A 17,909-nucleotide genomic window follows, 5' to 3' on the forward strand; every position below is an offset into this window, starting at 1 on the left:
TCCGGCGGGCATTGGGTAAAATAATTTTCCTCGTCATGCAAAATAAGGTAGATAGGACAAGATAAAATCATGCAAAACGAAAACGAATACCCTCTCCTTCGACCCGTCCAGTCTCATTGCCATTCCCTAACAAAGGTAGCAACAATGCTCCTCTAGCCTCCAGCTTTGAGGATGACATAATTTTTATTTTTTTTAATTATAAGAATTAGTGATGTGTAGCGCCCCACGCGACTCATGCACTTAGTGGACCCCTATAGGGAGTTACAATCCGAACTAATAAGTCTAACGGTGACGACAGAAGAGGTTATATGATAATAGGATTAGTCGCAAGATATAAGGCAGTATAGCGTGGCGCAATGATTGAGTTTTGCAACCAATACTAAACTATGATTACTAAACCCTTCAACAAGGTCTCTTCGTTTCTAGAGATCATTTTGCACTATAAATGATATTTATGAAAGATAAATGGACTGAATAGTGGCAGGAATCAATTTCAAAATCAAGATTTAACTTTTCACAAATCTTAAATAAATAAATAAAACCATATTATTTAAAATTTCATTGCCTTAATTAAGAATTGATAATTTTTAAAAATCATTAGACACCATACTAGATTAAAAATTATTCCTCTTTTTTTTAATATGATGAATCAAGAAGATGGTCTCCTACATGGGCTCATCCAACCCATTTCACATTACAACAATGAATAATATTATAATATTACATGTACCGCACAAAAATACACATTATTCTGATATTTGTGTATTTCAAACATGAATGGAAAGAAATCTAAATATAAAAGGCAATGCTTTCTTCACAAGTTCACAACATGTTTTCACAATTTGGTGAAAAAGACATAATTTCTGGTACATCATGACTCACCACTGATGTCACCTTTATCGTCGTAAAAAATAAAAATGGTATCCCTAGATATTCATATTCCTAACGAGGGGACCCCCTTTTTTCACATTTTCTTACTACCCATTAAGTAATTTTTTTTCTAGGAACCTCATATTGACCTCAAATCAAACAAAATACTATTTTACTCTAAAGGAAAACGAACACCATTAGACATACTAATATTCGTTAACAACTATGCTCTTTCTGCGTTGAAAATCAACTAGAACATATTCAATTTCAATTATAAACGAACATTACAATTTTTCTCATATACCTAATTCCCATTATTATTACTTACTTTGCTTAAACAACACAAACCCATCAATCTTCAAAAGGGCCAGAACATATTCAACTACAATTATAAACGAACATAACAATTTTTTTTTTTCATGTACCAAAATTCCTATCATCATTATTATATACTGCTAAGCTACATAAAAACCCATCAATCTTCAAAAAGAGCACCAAGCACAAAGCAAAGTGTTCCCATCTCTCTAATAATTCGATGCCTTTAGTGTGTTCTCTGGCCCAATAATCTAACCCTTTACCTAAAGAAGTACAGGCATAGCCAGTACACTTTTCTTAGCTTTGTCCCAAAAAGCAAGCCATCATGAATGACCCAATTGTACCAAAACATCAAATAGTAGATTCAACATTCAACAACAATAAGAATTGAAGAAAAGAAAAAAAAAAACCCCCACAAATTTAGTCTAATAAAGCCGGCATGTATTCATATAATGTGTGTATAGAAACTTGAAAATGAGCATTCTAAACTCACACTAACCATACCACCACTGATAATATCAAAAACACAACATTAAGGAAAGCATCCATATTTCAAAAAGCCAAAATTAACCAGCAATACCCAAATACTTCTTAAATCCTAAATGGACCTAATCCAAAAGCCAAGCAAACGAACATTACAAAATCCCATTAAAACGACAAACATAGACCCCAAAACGACACGGCTTTTTTTTTGCTTTTTTTTTTTTTTCAAAACCACCCCCAAACAGTTGAATGAAATCAACGATTACTGCTATTAGGACACTCCCTAGCGAAATGCCCAGTTCCGCCGCAGTTGTAGCAACCGCCACCGCCGCCGCCGCCTCCGCCGCTGTTTCCTCCTCCAGACTGGTAACAATCCCTAGCAAAGTGACCGCTCTCGCCACACTTGTAACAACTCCCTCCTCCACCAGAGTATATATATCCAAAGGTGTGTAGAGAGACGTGTTTGGAAGTAGGGCATGTGATATAATCTGACGGACCAGCTGGATTTTATATTAACCGTTTCTTTTCTTTTTTTCAAAATTGGTTTTTTTTTTTTTTTTTTTTTTTTTTAGGTCTCTTACTCTCTATCGAACCTTCGTTATTCATTTTTCATTATTATGAAGTATGAACGGTAAGAAAAAAAAAAAAAAATCAATGATTAATTAGTTTTGTCCGCATGCGCTTTCATTCTTCCCTTTTCCTTTTTTTAATGTTAAAAGTTTTTACTCTATCTTTACATGGCCATATTTGTTTGGCAATGAAGTTTATAATTACCAAAATAGCAAAAAGTGTGATGATAACTAACACCCAAAAAAAAAAAAAATGAATAGTAAAATAGGATTAAAGTTAATTTTTTTTATATGCGTTGGTGTGTTATGATTGATAAAAAAAAAATTTAATTTANACTTGTAACAACTCCCTCCTCCACCTCCACCGCCTCCGTACCCACCGCCACCACCGCCATAGCTGCCTCCTCCGTAACCACCACCGCCGTAGCCACCTCCTCCGTAACCTCCACCGCCACCGCCACGTCCGCCTCCAGATCTCCCACCCCCTCCATAACCCCCACCACCGCGAGAGCTTCTCCCGCCTCCTCTCCACCTCCACCGCCGCCTCCGCCGCGCGAGCCCTGGACCGGACCCTCGTTGGGACCGGTGACGTCGACGGCCTTGGTGCGGCCGTCGTTTCCGGACTCGATCTGGTACTCGACGGTCTCACCCTCGCCGAGGCTGCGGAAACCGTCGGATCTGATGGAGGATTGGTGGACGAAGAGGTCCTCGCCGCCGTCGTTGGGGTTATGAAACCGAACCCCTTCTGGTCATTGAACCACTTCACCGTTCCGCTCAGCCTCTCACCCATTGCTTAGATCTTTTCTTTGCTTGCTTTTTCTCTCTCTGTGTGTTTTTCTCTCACAAAAGAAGAGAAAACCCTAACAAACCCAAATCGCCTTTTTCTCTCTCTCTCTCTCTCTCTCTATATGTGAGGGAGTGAGTTTGACTGAGTCTTTGGCGTGATGGGGAGTAGGGCGAGAGTATATATATCCAAAGGTGTGTAGAGAGACGTGTTTGGAAGTAGGGCATGTGATATAATCTGACGGACCAGCTGGATTTTATATTAACCGTTTCTTTTCTTTTTTTCAAAATTGGTTTTTTTTTTTTTTTTTTTTTTTTTTAGGTCTCTTACTCTCTATCGAACCTTCGTTATTCATTTTTCATTATTATGAAGTATGAACGGTAAGAAAAAAAAAAAAATCAATGATTAATTAGTTTTGTCCGCATATTATTAATAAATAATTTTAAATTTCAAATATTTTTATTTTTATATTATAATGACATTAGTTTGAATTAAGTTAAAAAAAAATTATTTTCTCAAAAAATTTTAAAACAAAGTTATATAAAATTAGATATAAATTTTTTTTTACTTTTTTTTTTTCTCACAATAGAATTGATTGTAGTTGGGTTTGACGAGAGAATCTAGGGCTATAATTTTTTTTTTTTTACAACTTTGCTAAAATTTTGATGTTTCAGGTTATGAGTGAGTGGTGGAAAAAAAATTGTAAATTTATATGAAAGTAGCTATTCACAATCTGCCACATCAAAGTTGTGACAAAAATAGTTAGGTCTAAAACAGCTTGTTTACCAAACATGTAAAACAGAGTTGTAACCAAAAAAAGTTATGGTCTATAACAACTTGTTTACCAAACATGTATAAGGATAATAATATTAATAATAATAAAAATAATAATAATAATAATAATATGAAAGTAGCTTTTACAATTTGTTACATCAAAGTTGTGACAAAAAAAAATTAAGGTCTAGAACAACTTGTTTACCAAATATGTACAAGGAAATTATGACAAAAAAAAAATTATCATCTCTATAACAATTTTTTTTTGAAACATGTACAAGGATAAAAAAAAATTAAAAAAATTAAAAAATTAAGTTCAAATGCAAAACTCACTTTCTAAGTTTCTTCTGAATTTATTTCAATTTTCTAACTTTGCTTTCATTCATTTCAGTTCTTTAACTTTCAAATTTATTCAAATTATGGCTTTTTCATCAACTTTTATTATATATTATGGTTAATTTTTCAATTTTTTTTTAATTTTCTTCAAATTTTTTAAATTAAAAAAATTCAATTAATGATTGAAAAGTATTTCCAAAATTATTTTTTCAAAAATTTTTAACAAAAATGCCTTAATTAAATAAATCTGAAATTTAGAATATTGAAATGAACGAAATCAAAATTAAAAGACTAAAATGAATTCAGAAGAAACTTAAATGGTGAATTTTACATTTTAGCAAAAAAAAAAAAAAAATTGTTTATGATTGCCAACTTAGTAAATTCAATTTAAAAACAAAAAACAAAATAGTAAAAAAAAACTTGAGTAAATAGTAAAATTAATTTAAAAGAAAAACTAATAGTAACTATTTTATGAATGATTTGAGGGAGGTATATTTTGGTTTGATTTCCAAGTTTGGGGAATCCCAAGCGATGGGTTGTGGGTTGCTCGATGAGATCTGACGGTTGGGGATTTGTACTGAATGGTTATGGGCCGTTGGATTGACAGTGGGACGGAAACTTTTCTGTATATATTTTGTGTATCCAAAAATATCTTTCCTTCCTTCCCAATGTATGACAGCTAAAGGCTACAGGGGTACTTTTGGGAACGGAGAAAACAATTCATGTTTAACATGTTAATTAACTATGGCCTTTTGTTTCTTCTAAAAAAAAAAATATTGCCTTTTGTCAAATTACTTTACTGCCCTGCATCGAAATGTGTATTGACCAATAGAGAGAGAGAGAGATGATTGGAGAGAAAGAGAGAAAAATAGAAAGGTGTAAGTTCGAGTTTTGCTGCCAGCACTTTCTTGATGGGTGATATATAAGTCTAATATAAAAGGAATGCGTTAATTTTATACCGCTCGAAAAACATCTGTCAATTTAAGTGTAGATTTATATTGTTACTTACTATTTCTTTTCTTTTTTTTTAATACTAATCTTAATTTATAAAGATAAAAGAGAAAAATATGATTCGAGAAAGTGATAAAAAATTGATAAATAAATAATATTCAAATAAAAATGTTATGTCTACAATATTTTCTTAACACTTTCACAACAAATTTTAAGTAATATGTTGCTATTACTTATAACTTATGATTTGTTGTGAACTTAACACTTCTCATTCTTTAATAAAATGTAATGCAAAGTAAATAATCTTAGGTAGGCGTATTTAAAAAGTGATTGTGTAAAATATACTTGAAAAGTAGGTTATTATATTAAATACAAATACATTTTTGCACAAATTAATGCCAACATAAATCTAGTAAGCTACATAAAATAAAATTTTTTACAATAGTGGATTCTTTTTTTTTTTTTTTGAAATGTACAACAGTAGACTTGGTAAGCTTTCACTGTTTCTCATATGCGTCTATTATTAACATCAATTTTTTTACTAACCACTAAAAATATGTCATATCAACAATTGCCAAAAATTTTGTCCAACTTTTTATGTCTATAAGGGTATCATATGAGTCAATGAATAATAGCATAAGAGATTAAATTTGCACATCCAACACTAAAAATAACCAATATCGATCCATGTAAACTTGTGTAAAATAAGATGTGAGGTACAACCATGTAGTATTCACATGCAATTTTTTTTTTAATACTCCTTTGCTCATATCCACATAGAGTGATATTATTTGATAGAGTAGTAAAAAATTGATAAAAAATAATATTATTTTAATAAAATGTTGTATAAAATAAATAATTTAATGTATGCATTTTTTAAAATAACTATGTAAAAAAAAATTTATCATGTTAAAATAAATAGAATTGTTTTCATGATCTAATACAAATGCTCCAATTTTTCTCATTGGCTAATGGTAGAAGGAGCTTTTGATTTTTATTTTTTCATTTTTTTTATAGTAAAAAAATAGGGAGAGACCGGTCAAAGGGTCAATTGTAGGTCAAAATATATTTGTGATGGGACTTTGTCGATGTGTCATGTCAATTACCCCTCGAATTGAAAAAAGTTTTTCAAGCTTCAGGGGTCATTGCCATGTAGTCCAAAACATTGTACCATGATCCAAAGAAAAAATTTACCGAAAAATATGCAAAATAAATATTGAAAATTCTTTCCTTAAAAAAAAAAAAAAAAACAATTTTTGTATCATTCAAATTTATTGCGAAAAAAAACTTAAACAAGATTAATACGTTTCTTTTCCTGTTGACACAATCTGTGTGCACCTGTTCCCCAAAAACAAATAAATAAAAACCTGTGTGTAGCTACATTCAACATGTCTAATTGTTCCCATTAATAAAGTAAATAAATGAGTATTGAGGAAAACAAATAGGCCTAAAAGAGCCTAGAGAAAGAAGTTGTAAACCTGGGCATTAAGAGATATAAAAAAGTGATAATGAGCCACAGCAAGCCCAAGTTAATAAAGCAAGAAAGTAAAGGGTTAGTAGAAAGCTCATGAAAACCAATGATGAAGAATAAGATAATTGGGCTAGGGAAGCCCAAAAGAGTTAGTAAAAACTCATAGAAATGCAGAGTTAGAAAATGGGCCAAGGATACTTAAGGAAACAAATGGGCCAAAGATGCTTAAGAAGAAAGAAATGAGACAAAGGAGCCCACGAGTAATGTAATGGGTTAAGAAAGCCCAAAGTAGCATGAGTATAAATCCAATGACCACATTGAGTCATTGAGAGAAGAATAGGTAGCAAGCCTAAAGAGGCCAGCAAGTACAGGTCAAATAACACTATGGCAGGAATGGCAGAGTGGTATGACAGGAATGCCAACAAGACTTTGAAAGAAGCAAATAATGGGCTAAAAGGGGAAAACCCCACAATTAAGCAAGGTCTAGCCCTTGAAACGAGCAAGCCAATAAAAAATGAAAGATTAGAAAACAATTTACGCCATAAGAGGTCAAGGATGAGCGGCAGAATGCACAGATGAGCCTTTAGACCATGGCAAATGCATAAGCAGCAGACAAGCTTTCAATGTACATAGGAAGTGGAGCACGCGCAAGGCCAGGCACTACCAACCTATACCTTGCTAATACAGGAATGGTGGGTCATGGGCCAGAGGTAAGAGAGTATATGGTTTGGTGGTGGGGAGAAGGGAAGGCCTATTCTAGGGCTCCCGCTAATATTCTTTTGGGAATGATGTCCTGCTGGAATAACATATCACCCAAAAGAAAGTAGAATAAGTTAGAACCACTAGGTGCATGTCATGAGGGATAGTAAGAGAGAATGCCATGGTAAGTAAGCAAACAAAATAGCATTTTTTGCCTGGTAATAGGGAGTGGCACAGCCAGCACAAGTAAGTGGTGGCGGCTGGACAACTGACAAACTAGTGGGTGGTCGGGAGGAACACCCTAAACTAGACAAAAGTGGTTAAAGGCTAAAATGGTAAAAAACAATCACGACAAACAGTATATAAAGGGTCCTTGCTGTGGACAGTAACATAACCACAACCATAGCAACTTCTAGAGGAGAATCACTACACTACCATCACCATAACACCACACGAGCAAGCATTGAGAAAGAAAGAAAGGAGTGGGAAAGAATCAAAGTAACAAAAAACAGAGAGAAAAGAGAAAGAAAAGAAATAAGGAGTGTAGAATGGCAGACATGCACTAATATGCCAATCCCTTCTCTCCCTCTAAAAGTTTACCCTCTGTTGAGGATAAATAACTTGTTTAGACACAAGCCATTCAAGCTCATTCCCTCAAAGTGGATAATTTCTACAGCAGAATTATCTTGTGAGGTTATCCACATTGAGGAAGTGGTTACCTCCCTATCCTTAGTCCCATAACACAATTGAACACGATAAACTGATCTTTTACTTCTTTCATTTTACCACTTATTGCTATTGTTTCTTCTCTTGTCTTTGCAATTTCACCTATAATGTGCTCTTTCTACCTGTTTTTAATTAAGAATCTCTTACTTATTTTGTCTAACAGTAACGTACTTTTGTTATCATTGTTTTATTACATTTATCCACCATAATTCTTTTGTGGCAACTTCGCTTGCCATGGACATGTGACTAAAATTTCAACAAACGGGGTATGGTTTGTGCCCAAGTCAGACCAAGGTGAGTTACAATTGGACTAGTTCCAACTCTCCTATCCACAACACTCGGGCCCAGTGCAGCAGGAGGCAGTCCAGCCCAAAATTACAAAAGGCCCACCACAATAGTTACAAGTTATAACATGAGAGAGTGATTTGGAATTGGAGGAATTTTGCTTATATTAAAAATTTTAGACTATCGATTTTGCATGTATGATATTTATTTATTGTTTTTTTTTTTAATTTGAAGAAAAGAAGGATATGAATGTCAATTTATTTGATGTTTTATCATTTCATTTAATTCTCATTCTAAAATTTAAAACATCCAAACCAATGTGAGAAATATCGTATATATTGACCTCCTATGTTCTTAGGTTTTAAAACATCCAATAAGGGGAGGGGATAACCATTCTCCATTGTTTTAATATCATCTCTTTATATTCACTACTCTTTTCTCCTTCAAGACTTCCAAACATACTAATAAGAATTGAATTGGTTGTGTAAAAAATGAAATAATGGAAACCTACTTGTAGCATTAAAACAAAAAACAAAAACTACTTTTTTATTTTTATCTTCTATACTTCTATATTACTATTTAAGGGGCTTCTCCTGTTTGGGATCCTCAATTTTATGGTTCAAAAATACCTCTACATCCTTAAATTTAAATAGGACATTTCGGTAAAAATACATATCTAATTCTTTACAAAATAGGATCACTCTTCCAGTTGGTTTTTCAAACTCAACTCTCACATCTCTCCCATATTCCACTCACCCCCATGTTTTACTTTTTTTCTTTTCTTTTTCCTTTTTCCCTTTATCCTTACTCTAATCTCACTTTTTTTTTTTTTTTCCAAATCTCTTTTTTTTTTTTTTTTTTTTGAAAAATAAAAAAACTCCTACTATAAAAAAACCACTACTATTCCATATCCTCAACGCTCCTATCTTTCTCGTATCCTACTCACCCTACGTTTTTACTTTTTCTTTTTCTGTTTTCTTTTTTTCTTTATCAAGACTTATTTGTTTTTACCTAAAAAAAGAGAGACTTATTTGTTTCTTTTGTCCCTTTTTATTTTCAATAAAATTTCCAATTTCCTTACTCTAATCTATAGTTATTTGTCTTTTTCCCAAATCTCTTTATAAAATTGTATCTTTATTTAATACAAAATGGAATCTCCCTCAAATTACTCACTTACAAGTTATGTTTTGGGTTTTTCTCTTCTCTTTCTTTTATTAAGATATGGAATTTGATGAGATTTACGCATTTGTGAATGAAATAATTTTTTTTGGTGGGTATAAATATCATCACACCTTTACATATTTTGTGATTGAAAAATGTAGCAATTCCAAATTATGATGAATGAACATTATTAATTTTTACATATATGAAAAATAGAAGAACTTCTACACATGCGCATGCTCAGAGTCTAGTATTCAAATACATGGTTGCAATGTGTTTTAGTTAACTAAACTGATAAAATTTATTTTTGTTAAATAATATATATGAGATTCAATCTCCATCTAAACCAAAAATTAATCGATGTCTTTGACTGATAATAAAAAACAATCATCTTGGTGCAGACGTCATAGGTTTGATGTAGATCTTGTCGTTGAATAAGAGACTTGAGGTTTAATCCTCACATACACAAGAAACTAATTGATGTCTTGATTTAATAATAAAGAACAACCATCATAAAGCAGGCGACCGAGGAAAATTAAAGCCAAAATAGTTATGTATTTAAATTTAATTGAAAAACTTAATATACTAAACCAAATTTTTACTCCATTTTAACCCATGATTGGTTTTTGTAGTGTCGGTGTATGTGACATATGAGGTGCCCAAATGCTTCCATTATTTGAGAAAATTAGCCACGAAAAAGATGTGTGAACATCGTCATGGTATCAAATTCACCCCAAGGGACTGCTATATAGCTCTAAAAAGAGGAAATTGAAAAGGATCGCATAGGATAGGAGAGTGATATTCCCAATAAAAACTGATGGATGGCCTAATTTTCACCAAAAAGAAAAAAGAGAAAAAAAGATTAGCTTAATCCGATTTTAGAATAATAGTGGTACTTAGTTACTAACAGTCTTAACACATGATGTGAAAAATGATTAAAAAAAAAAAAAAAAAAACTCCTATAACGTGTGAAATAAATGAAACCAACTGTCAAATACTATAGTTGGGAAGTGAATGAGATGCGCAAGAAGCTAGTGCCAAACTAATAAATTCCCATTTGGGAAAAGAGGACATATAGAGCATTATTAAGTTCATAAATACAGGATGTAAACAATAACCCTTTGTAGGATAGGATACTTGAAAGGAACTACTCACCAAAGACATCGCTGGTCCAACAATGACATCTTTCTTTTGTCAGTAGAGGAGAAAAATATATTGGACACTACTCTAGCATCCTGTCTACCAATGAAATGGTCACATCAACCAAAAAAAAAAGTGAAATTGTTAAATATCGATATGTCATTTCCCTCGGAATTTAGCTTGAAATGGTGAGGGCAGCGAAAAAATCTCAATATGTTGAGGTTTAATTATTCTTTGTTTTGTTAAAAAAGAATTAAATTACTACTATAAAGTTGTAAATTTATCATGATTAAGACCGTGAATGCAAAATTACGATTTTTAGAGGGAAAAAAAATGCTATAAATGATAATGTTGTTTCTTTTAAAACTTCAAATAATTTATTTTATACTTTTTTGTTAAACCTTAAAATCCACTGAACTATATGGAAAATATAAGAATCACTGTTTGTGAAGAGTCTTGTGGTTCAATATTCTTAGTTCTTCCCATAGAAAAAAATGAGCTCAAATCCCCCAAACCCCTTGTTCTAATCAATAATCCAGAGAACCACCTACAAAATTAGCTTAGTGGTAGGAAACTCTTGTGGCATATCTTTTTATGAGTTTAAGGTTGTGGATTTGAGAAGTGACAATCTCATTATTGCGTCCACGACATTCATGAGTAGGGATATGTGAGCCGAGGGCAGTGACCACACCTATGAGCTTCCATTTCCAATCATAAAAAAGAAAAAAAGAAAAAGAAAAAAGAGCAATAATCCAAGGATCTCCATCTAAAGCATTGGCCGATTAAGGGCATAGAACAAGCTCACGCGCTCCCTTTCTCTCTCTCTCTCTCTGGGGTCTGAATGACCTGTATTATGGGTTTTTCGGTTCCTCATTTCTTGGGCTAGGTGATAGTGCACTTTCAAATAAGCAATGGCCCATCCATATTTATTGGGCTAGGTACCAAGCAATCACACACTCGGCTTGCATTCTTGTAATATGGGCTTTAGCTTGTCAGTTGGTCTTGGGCTTAAAATTCAAGCCCTGAAGCCTGGATCCTAGGTTATGGTCTATTCAAAATTGCTAACTAGCTACAGATTCTCTTGATGTAATAATAAAGGCCGAGAATAAGGTTTTTATTTCATAAGGTTTTGCCATGTAGCCAACCCTTTTTTTTTAAAAAAAATTACAATTAATTCTCCGGAAAAATGAGTATCTAGGTAAAATTGATGATTTACTAATGACTTAGTTCAACAGACAATTCTTAGTGTTTTTAATAAAATTAAAGATGTTTAATGTTCGAATTCATCTCCCCATTTAAGATGTATTAGTAAAAAAAAAAATNTGTTCCCAACTTAAAGCTAGAGTGATTCTAGCTCTATCACTCTAAGAACCTGTGCCTAGGGTAAGGGGAAAATCTAATTTTTTTTTAATATATATATTGTCTATTTAAATTTAAGTGAAGGTTATATGAATTTGTATATGGGATTGCTGGATTCTAGAGATTGTTGATTGGCTGAATATGAATTGAGTCATTTTTTTATGCTTGTATGTGCTCCTAGATGATAGACTAAGATAAAATCTGTTATGAGTAAGTGTTGAAATGAGTAAAATAGCTAGATAAACTTACGGAATTGCTAATTGAGGTGCTGAATGTGTAGTTGATTCAGTAATTGAAACTTGTTAAGAGTTAGTTAATAGACACCTCATGAACTTGTAAAGAGTTGCACTTATTGGTTAACCTATTTGGTCATTATAAATCTTGTATTTTTTTTCTAGGACAGGTATGGGTAAAACGTTTGTAGGAGATTATTATATAATATGTCTAGTATGTGAGTATTAAATTTCATTTGAAAATACCATCGTTTGATAATTGTTTGTGAATTTACAAGAAAATATTGCAAAGCTGTCACTATGATAGATTCTATGTTTACGCATGATAAATTATGTATTAAATTGTATACAGTGAATTTGGATGCTAGGGACATTTCTTATGAAATCTAAGACACTTGTAGTTGTTATTGATTTGGTCTCGTAGCGATTGGATCAATACAAAAATAATAGTGCAATTAGTAAGCTAATTGAAATTCTGTTAGGACAGATTTGAGGATGCTGTCTTGTATGATTTTTAGAAAATTATGATTTTATGATTTAGTTCTGAAAATGATATGGAATCTACTAGACATCCATAGGAGTGGCTCTATAAATTAGCATGAAAATTGGATGTGAATTGGTAGCCCATTTGTATTTTATGAGTAGAATATATGTTGCTGGAATGAACAGTGAACAGTGAGTGACATACCTAACTTTGAGGATTTAATTCTAAAGTTAGGATGAATGTTTTGAGCTATAAATTAATATGCTCATCATTTGGTATGTCTGGATTATATATAAATTTGTATAACTTGGCTCAAGGTTTAGTACTCAAAGGAAGGGATCTAAACCATTCAACTGTTGTTTTTATGAAATTGTTTTGTTCATGCTATATGTTGCCTTGTGTAAGTTTATGCGTGCACCATTGCTTCCAATCTCAAGTGCATTATGAATTGATTTTAAAGCTATTTGACATGATCTAAATATGAACATTAAAATAATGATTTCTTTATAATTTGTTACATCATGTTGTTTGATGAATGTATCTTATGTTTGGGGAACCTCGTTAAAGTGGGATTAAGATTTTCTTGATTTTAAGAGATACGTTTCGAGACAAATGTGTAAGTTTATTCTAAGGTAAAATTAATAGTAATAATCTTTGATATTTGGTTTAGGTGTTTCCAACCCCCAAGTCTAAGCTCCTTCGACTTTGGGCTCTTAGTTCCTCTGCTTCCTCTGCTTTCAGGTAAGAGATAAGTTATATAGACATTGGTAAGTCATGAGGTTATTTTAAAGTGTATTATGCATTAAAAGGTTTCTGATTAAATATATGACATATAATCATGTTTCAAACAAAAATATGTTCGTGAGTTTTTGAAACCTTATGTATATAATTTAAACATATTGATGCTATTATTAATTCCACGAACATGATATTTAAAGAAAATAATGGAAATGCTATTATTATGAAATATTATGCAAACTATGAATTTCAGTATGATGTATTAGTATAAAATGTTTTCGAGTTATGTCCTCTGGTGATCTGAACTCGGCCAGTAGGGGTTAAATTACTAGTTTTTCATGGAAAATGTTATCTAATTGGCCATTAAAAGTGGTGAGGACTCTGCTGTACCTGCCTTTGTTGGGAACGACCAATTTGTGGAGAATGCCAATCGACCTCCATGGTTGAAGATATGTATTATGATATGATCTCGGGAATCCCTGGCATTGTAGGGAACGCTGGATACCTAGCATAGTGTTGCTAAAAGCCTCCCAATTATGTACAGACTTATGGACTAACCAATATGTTATTTATGAACAGCTATATTATTTTATTAATCATGAGAGAATGATTTTGTTTAAATGCATTGTGAAAAGTTAAAAAGATCTCATGAAAAGAAGAAGTTTTTGATGAAAATGAAAGCTATTCTTTAAAGATAAATGTTTCTGAAGTTTTTGCTATTCTTTAAAGATAAAGTTTCTGATAAAAGTACAAGTTTACGTTAATATTAAAATGTTAAGTTTTGTAACTATGAAAGTTATAATATTTTATAAGAGGAAGTTTATGAAGAAAAGTTTTGTTATTCTTTAAGATGTTTCTAATTTAAGACAAAGTTACCAATTATTTGATTTAAATCAAAATGATTATTTTGTAATAAGAATATATATATATATATATGATTTTAAACAATCAATATTATATTTGGTGACTTTGTAAGAAATGAAAGAAATTCAGTCTAAAAGGTTTTGGTAATATTATTCTGACAAGAAAAATGAGAACAATTATTTTTCTATGAAAAGCATATAAGTTATTATTATGAATAATATAAAATACTATGCATGAAAAGATGTTCTCCTATCTGAATATTTATAAAATGAAATGAAATGATTTACATGCATTCTTATTAAATTCTTGTGTAACTTACCCTTACTAAGATGTGTAGCTCACCCTTTTTACTCTTTTAGTTAGCAGGTTTCATTCTAGAGCAGAGGGAGCCTTAGTCGAGTTTTGAAAGGAGATGGTTTTAGTTTTAAATGTATAGATCCCAAATTAGTAATTTGATGTTTAGATTTGTAGTATTGTGTATCTTAGGATTTAATGAAAGTTGTGTAACTTAAAGTATTAAGAGATATATTATGTGAAATTTAAAATTGGAGTAACTGGAGGATCATGTTATCCCTTGAAGTACAATGTAGGTGCTCTCAATATCAAGTGGAAAGTTATATCAAGAAGTAAAGAAACAAGAATGATAAAAAAGAAGGAAGCTTTTGTAAAAAATTTAGTTGGTTCTTGTTAATATCATGTTTAAGCTTGATATTAACATGTCAGTCATGGTCACAAATCCAGGTATCGAGTTTATGACCTGACATCTACTCCACCATTTTGGCAAGGTTAAATTTTCACAAGTAGGAAGGCAAGGGAACAAAGTTGCACATTTATTAGTTAAACATGCATATGGCATTTCAGATTTTATAACTTAAATAGAGAAAAATCCATGTTTCTTAGAGCATGCTCTTGCTCATGATGATGTAGTGACTTCATTTTCATCTTAATAATAGTTACTAGCTTTTAAATTTTATTTTTTAAAGTACCATTAATGCTTTAAGTATAAAACATAAATTAGTGAAAATAAATTATAATTTTGAAATTTCACATTCAGTCATGAGAAATACATAAATCCACAATGAATATGCTATTAATTATAATTTCTTGTATTCTAGTCCATTGGGATTTGAATTCTATTGCAGCCGAGTTGTATGTTGCTGTGTTGTTGGCTAAAGCATGTGGTTTGTACTTTGTATTTCTGATGCTTGTACTTGGTTGGAAGATTTGGGCTGTTGGATTTATACAGGCCATACTTTCTAATGTGCTATTTTTTTTAAAAAAAATTTATAGCATTTTATCTAATGTGCTATTAATAATATATATTTCTAACCTTTTCTAACAAAGATTTTTTTTTTAAAGAATCAGCAAATGATATGAAAGCTGATTTTAAGATTTTTTTTAAGAGATTTTTTTTAAGAGATTTTTTTTTTTTGTAGAAAGAGTTTTTTTTTTTTTAGTAAGAAAGAGTTGATTTTAAGTTAAGTGTGCCATCTTATTTTCCTAACATTATACGCATATCTTTTTATTTTTTTATATATTAGAAAAATCCTTATAAATTAGATTAAAAAATATTGGGGGGTTTCCTTTTTAGAGTTCTTTTTTTTTAATAAAAAAAAAATTGCGGTGAGCGTGGATCGAACACGCGACCTTCAGATCTTCAGTCTGACGCTCTCCCAACTGAGCTATCCCCGCCCACGTTCCTTTATTTTAGAGTTTAGTGAGGATGGGTAAGCTTAGTGGAACGCGTGGAACCCACCTAATGGTTCCCTCGATATTCCCGGGTTCGACCCCTGGCGTAGGATATTATAAACACGGTATCAAAAGAAACTAGCCGTTGGTTCAAAAATTCAAAACGGCGGTGCTAATCCTAATTAACAGATTTGGGAAACTATTTTTTTCCCAATCAATCCTAAACAGATTCGGCAAATTGGGAAACATTATATATATATATATATATATATGGTACAAAGATTGTAGATTTAGCCGACTTAAATTTGTTTGTGCTTCTGGTCTGAATTAGTGTAATTGTAGAAGAAAACTGGTTTGTGAGCATTGAGATGTTTAAGGAGGACATGGATCTAAATCTGGATCTGGGTGTGGGTGTGGAGGAAGAGGAGGAACATTTGGTGCCCGGTTCTATTGTTGAGGTGTTGTACGGTTTTTCTTGGAAATCAGCAATCATCATTGCAACACCCAAAAACGAGGACGACGATTGCTTCTTGGTTCGGCTACTTGGGGACGAGTTTGGTGGTTTTTTTGCAGTGAAGGACGTGCAAATCAATAAATTTCTTCTCAGGTTGTGCAGGAGAAAGGTCGTCCGTGAGTGGCTGACTTGCTTGCTATGTGTTTGTGAAAAGGCCGTTGATGACGATGTGGATGAGGACGAAGAAGAGGAGGATGGCTACCAATGCCAAGAGGAGAATTGTGGGAGTTATATAACCTATGCTGGAAAAAGAAGAAGGGGGGCAAAGAGATCAAAGTTACCATCTCATACACATTGTTCTCCGCTCAAAAAACCCCGGAAGGAGGAGGAGGAGGAGGAGGCAGTGGAGGAAGAGGAAAGAAGAAGAAGGCTGCTGGTGTATATATTAACATTACCGCGCTCAAGGAGAACATGGCTATGGGATAATGAGATTGAGAATTATAAGCCTTCTCGCTCTGAATGCAATTTATTTTCTGATTCTCATATTCAAGGCAGTAGCGATCACACTTCACCATCACAACCAGTGATGGGTGACAAGTACATACCTGATGAGTCTTATTCCTCTGGGTGTGCATCTTCTTCCGTTGCTAGCTGTTCTACTTCTACCCAAAATGTTTCAACCTGTGGCTGTGTCAAAGACCTTGATCGTGACAGTGATTATTATTTTAGTGATGCCGAATCTTCTTGCTGGTGAGGATTTAGGGGATCTGAACAACTCAAGTTAGATTTTCTCATGTTAACACGGCATATTCCTATTAGTTGTTGGTCAATTTTGCACAGTAGTAGTATTTTTCTTTTCTGTTCTTTTTTTTTTTTTGGGGGGGTGGTGGGGTTTGTGCCTTGTTTCTTTATCAATTAATGGTAATGCTATCTTCATTTTTTAAATCCAGGGATGATCTTTACCTGTCACTTTATTTTTTGTTCTGTCCATGTCCACTACTAACTTGTTTGCGGCCATTTTTACTTTCCTGGTTCAATTCAATTATTATACATATATGGAATGGAGCTTCAGTTACTGAGTATAGCTCTTGCCCACTTAAATTAGTTTGTGCTTCTAGTCTGAATTAGTGTGATTGTGGAAGAAGACTGGTTCTTGGTTATGAGATGGTTGAGGAGAACATGGTTCTAAATCTGGATCTGGGTGCGGAGGAAGAGGAGGAATATTTAGTACCGGTTCAATTTATAAAAGTTGCAATCTTCTATGTATTTAGAATGATGTGCACAAATAGTATCACATGGCAAGTAGCAGTTTGTCCATCACATAACATATTTGACATGTGTCAATGTATTTAATATATTTGCCATGTGTCAATAATAAATGGACATAAAAAACTCACCCTTAAATAAAAAAAAAAAAAAAAAAAAAACCGTAATGTGTGCCAATAAACTTCTTGTATGGCAACCGGGGTTCTATAGTACAATTGTAGGGGGAAAAAAAGGGAGCTATAATTACCATGATCAAAT

The 17,909-nt window shown here is 32.6% G+C and overlaps 1 protein-coding gene, 1 long non-coding RNA gene and 1 other non-coding gene across 3 annotated transcripts; 1 reads left to right on the top strand and 2 right to left on the bottom strand.

The window, feature by feature from the left end:
- Positions 1 to 1,604: 1,604 nt before the first annotated feature.
- On the bottom strand, positions 1,605 to 3,199 carry LOC111995957 (glycine-rich protein 2-like). The gene is given in 4 exon segments (XM_065767939.1): positions 1,605 to 2,098; positions 2,587 to 2,762; positions 2,765 to 2,958; positions 2,961 to 3,199. Coding segments are annotated over 4 exon segments (612 nt in total). The 5' UTR covers positions 3,028 to 3,199; the 3' UTR covers positions 1,605 to 1,923.
- Positions 3,200 to 11,887: 8,688 nt separating this feature from the next.
- LOC111983091 (uncharacterized) lies at positions 11,888 to 17,354 on the top strand. The gene is made up of 3 exons (XR_002879838.2): positions 11,888 to 11,947; positions 13,311 to 13,381; positions 14,602 to 17,354. It is a non-coding gene; the product is annotated as an uncharacterized LOC111983091 (long non-coding RNA).
- On the bottom strand, positions 15,862 to 15,934 carry TRNAF-GAA (transfer RNA phenylalanine (anticodon GAA)). Its single transcript has one exon. It is a non-coding gene; the product is annotated as a tRNA-Phe (tRNA).
- Positions 17,355 to 17,909: the final 555 nt, after the last annotated feature.

This window comes from Quercus suber, unplaced genomic scaffold, assembly GCF_002906115.3.
Source record: "Quercus suber isolate HL8 unplaced genomic scaffold, Cork oak 2.0 scaffold_867, whole genome shotgun sequence".
NCBI classification, from domain to species: domain Eukaryota; kingdom Viridiplantae; phylum Streptophyta; class Magnoliopsida; order Fagales; family Fagaceae; genus Quercus; species Quercus suber.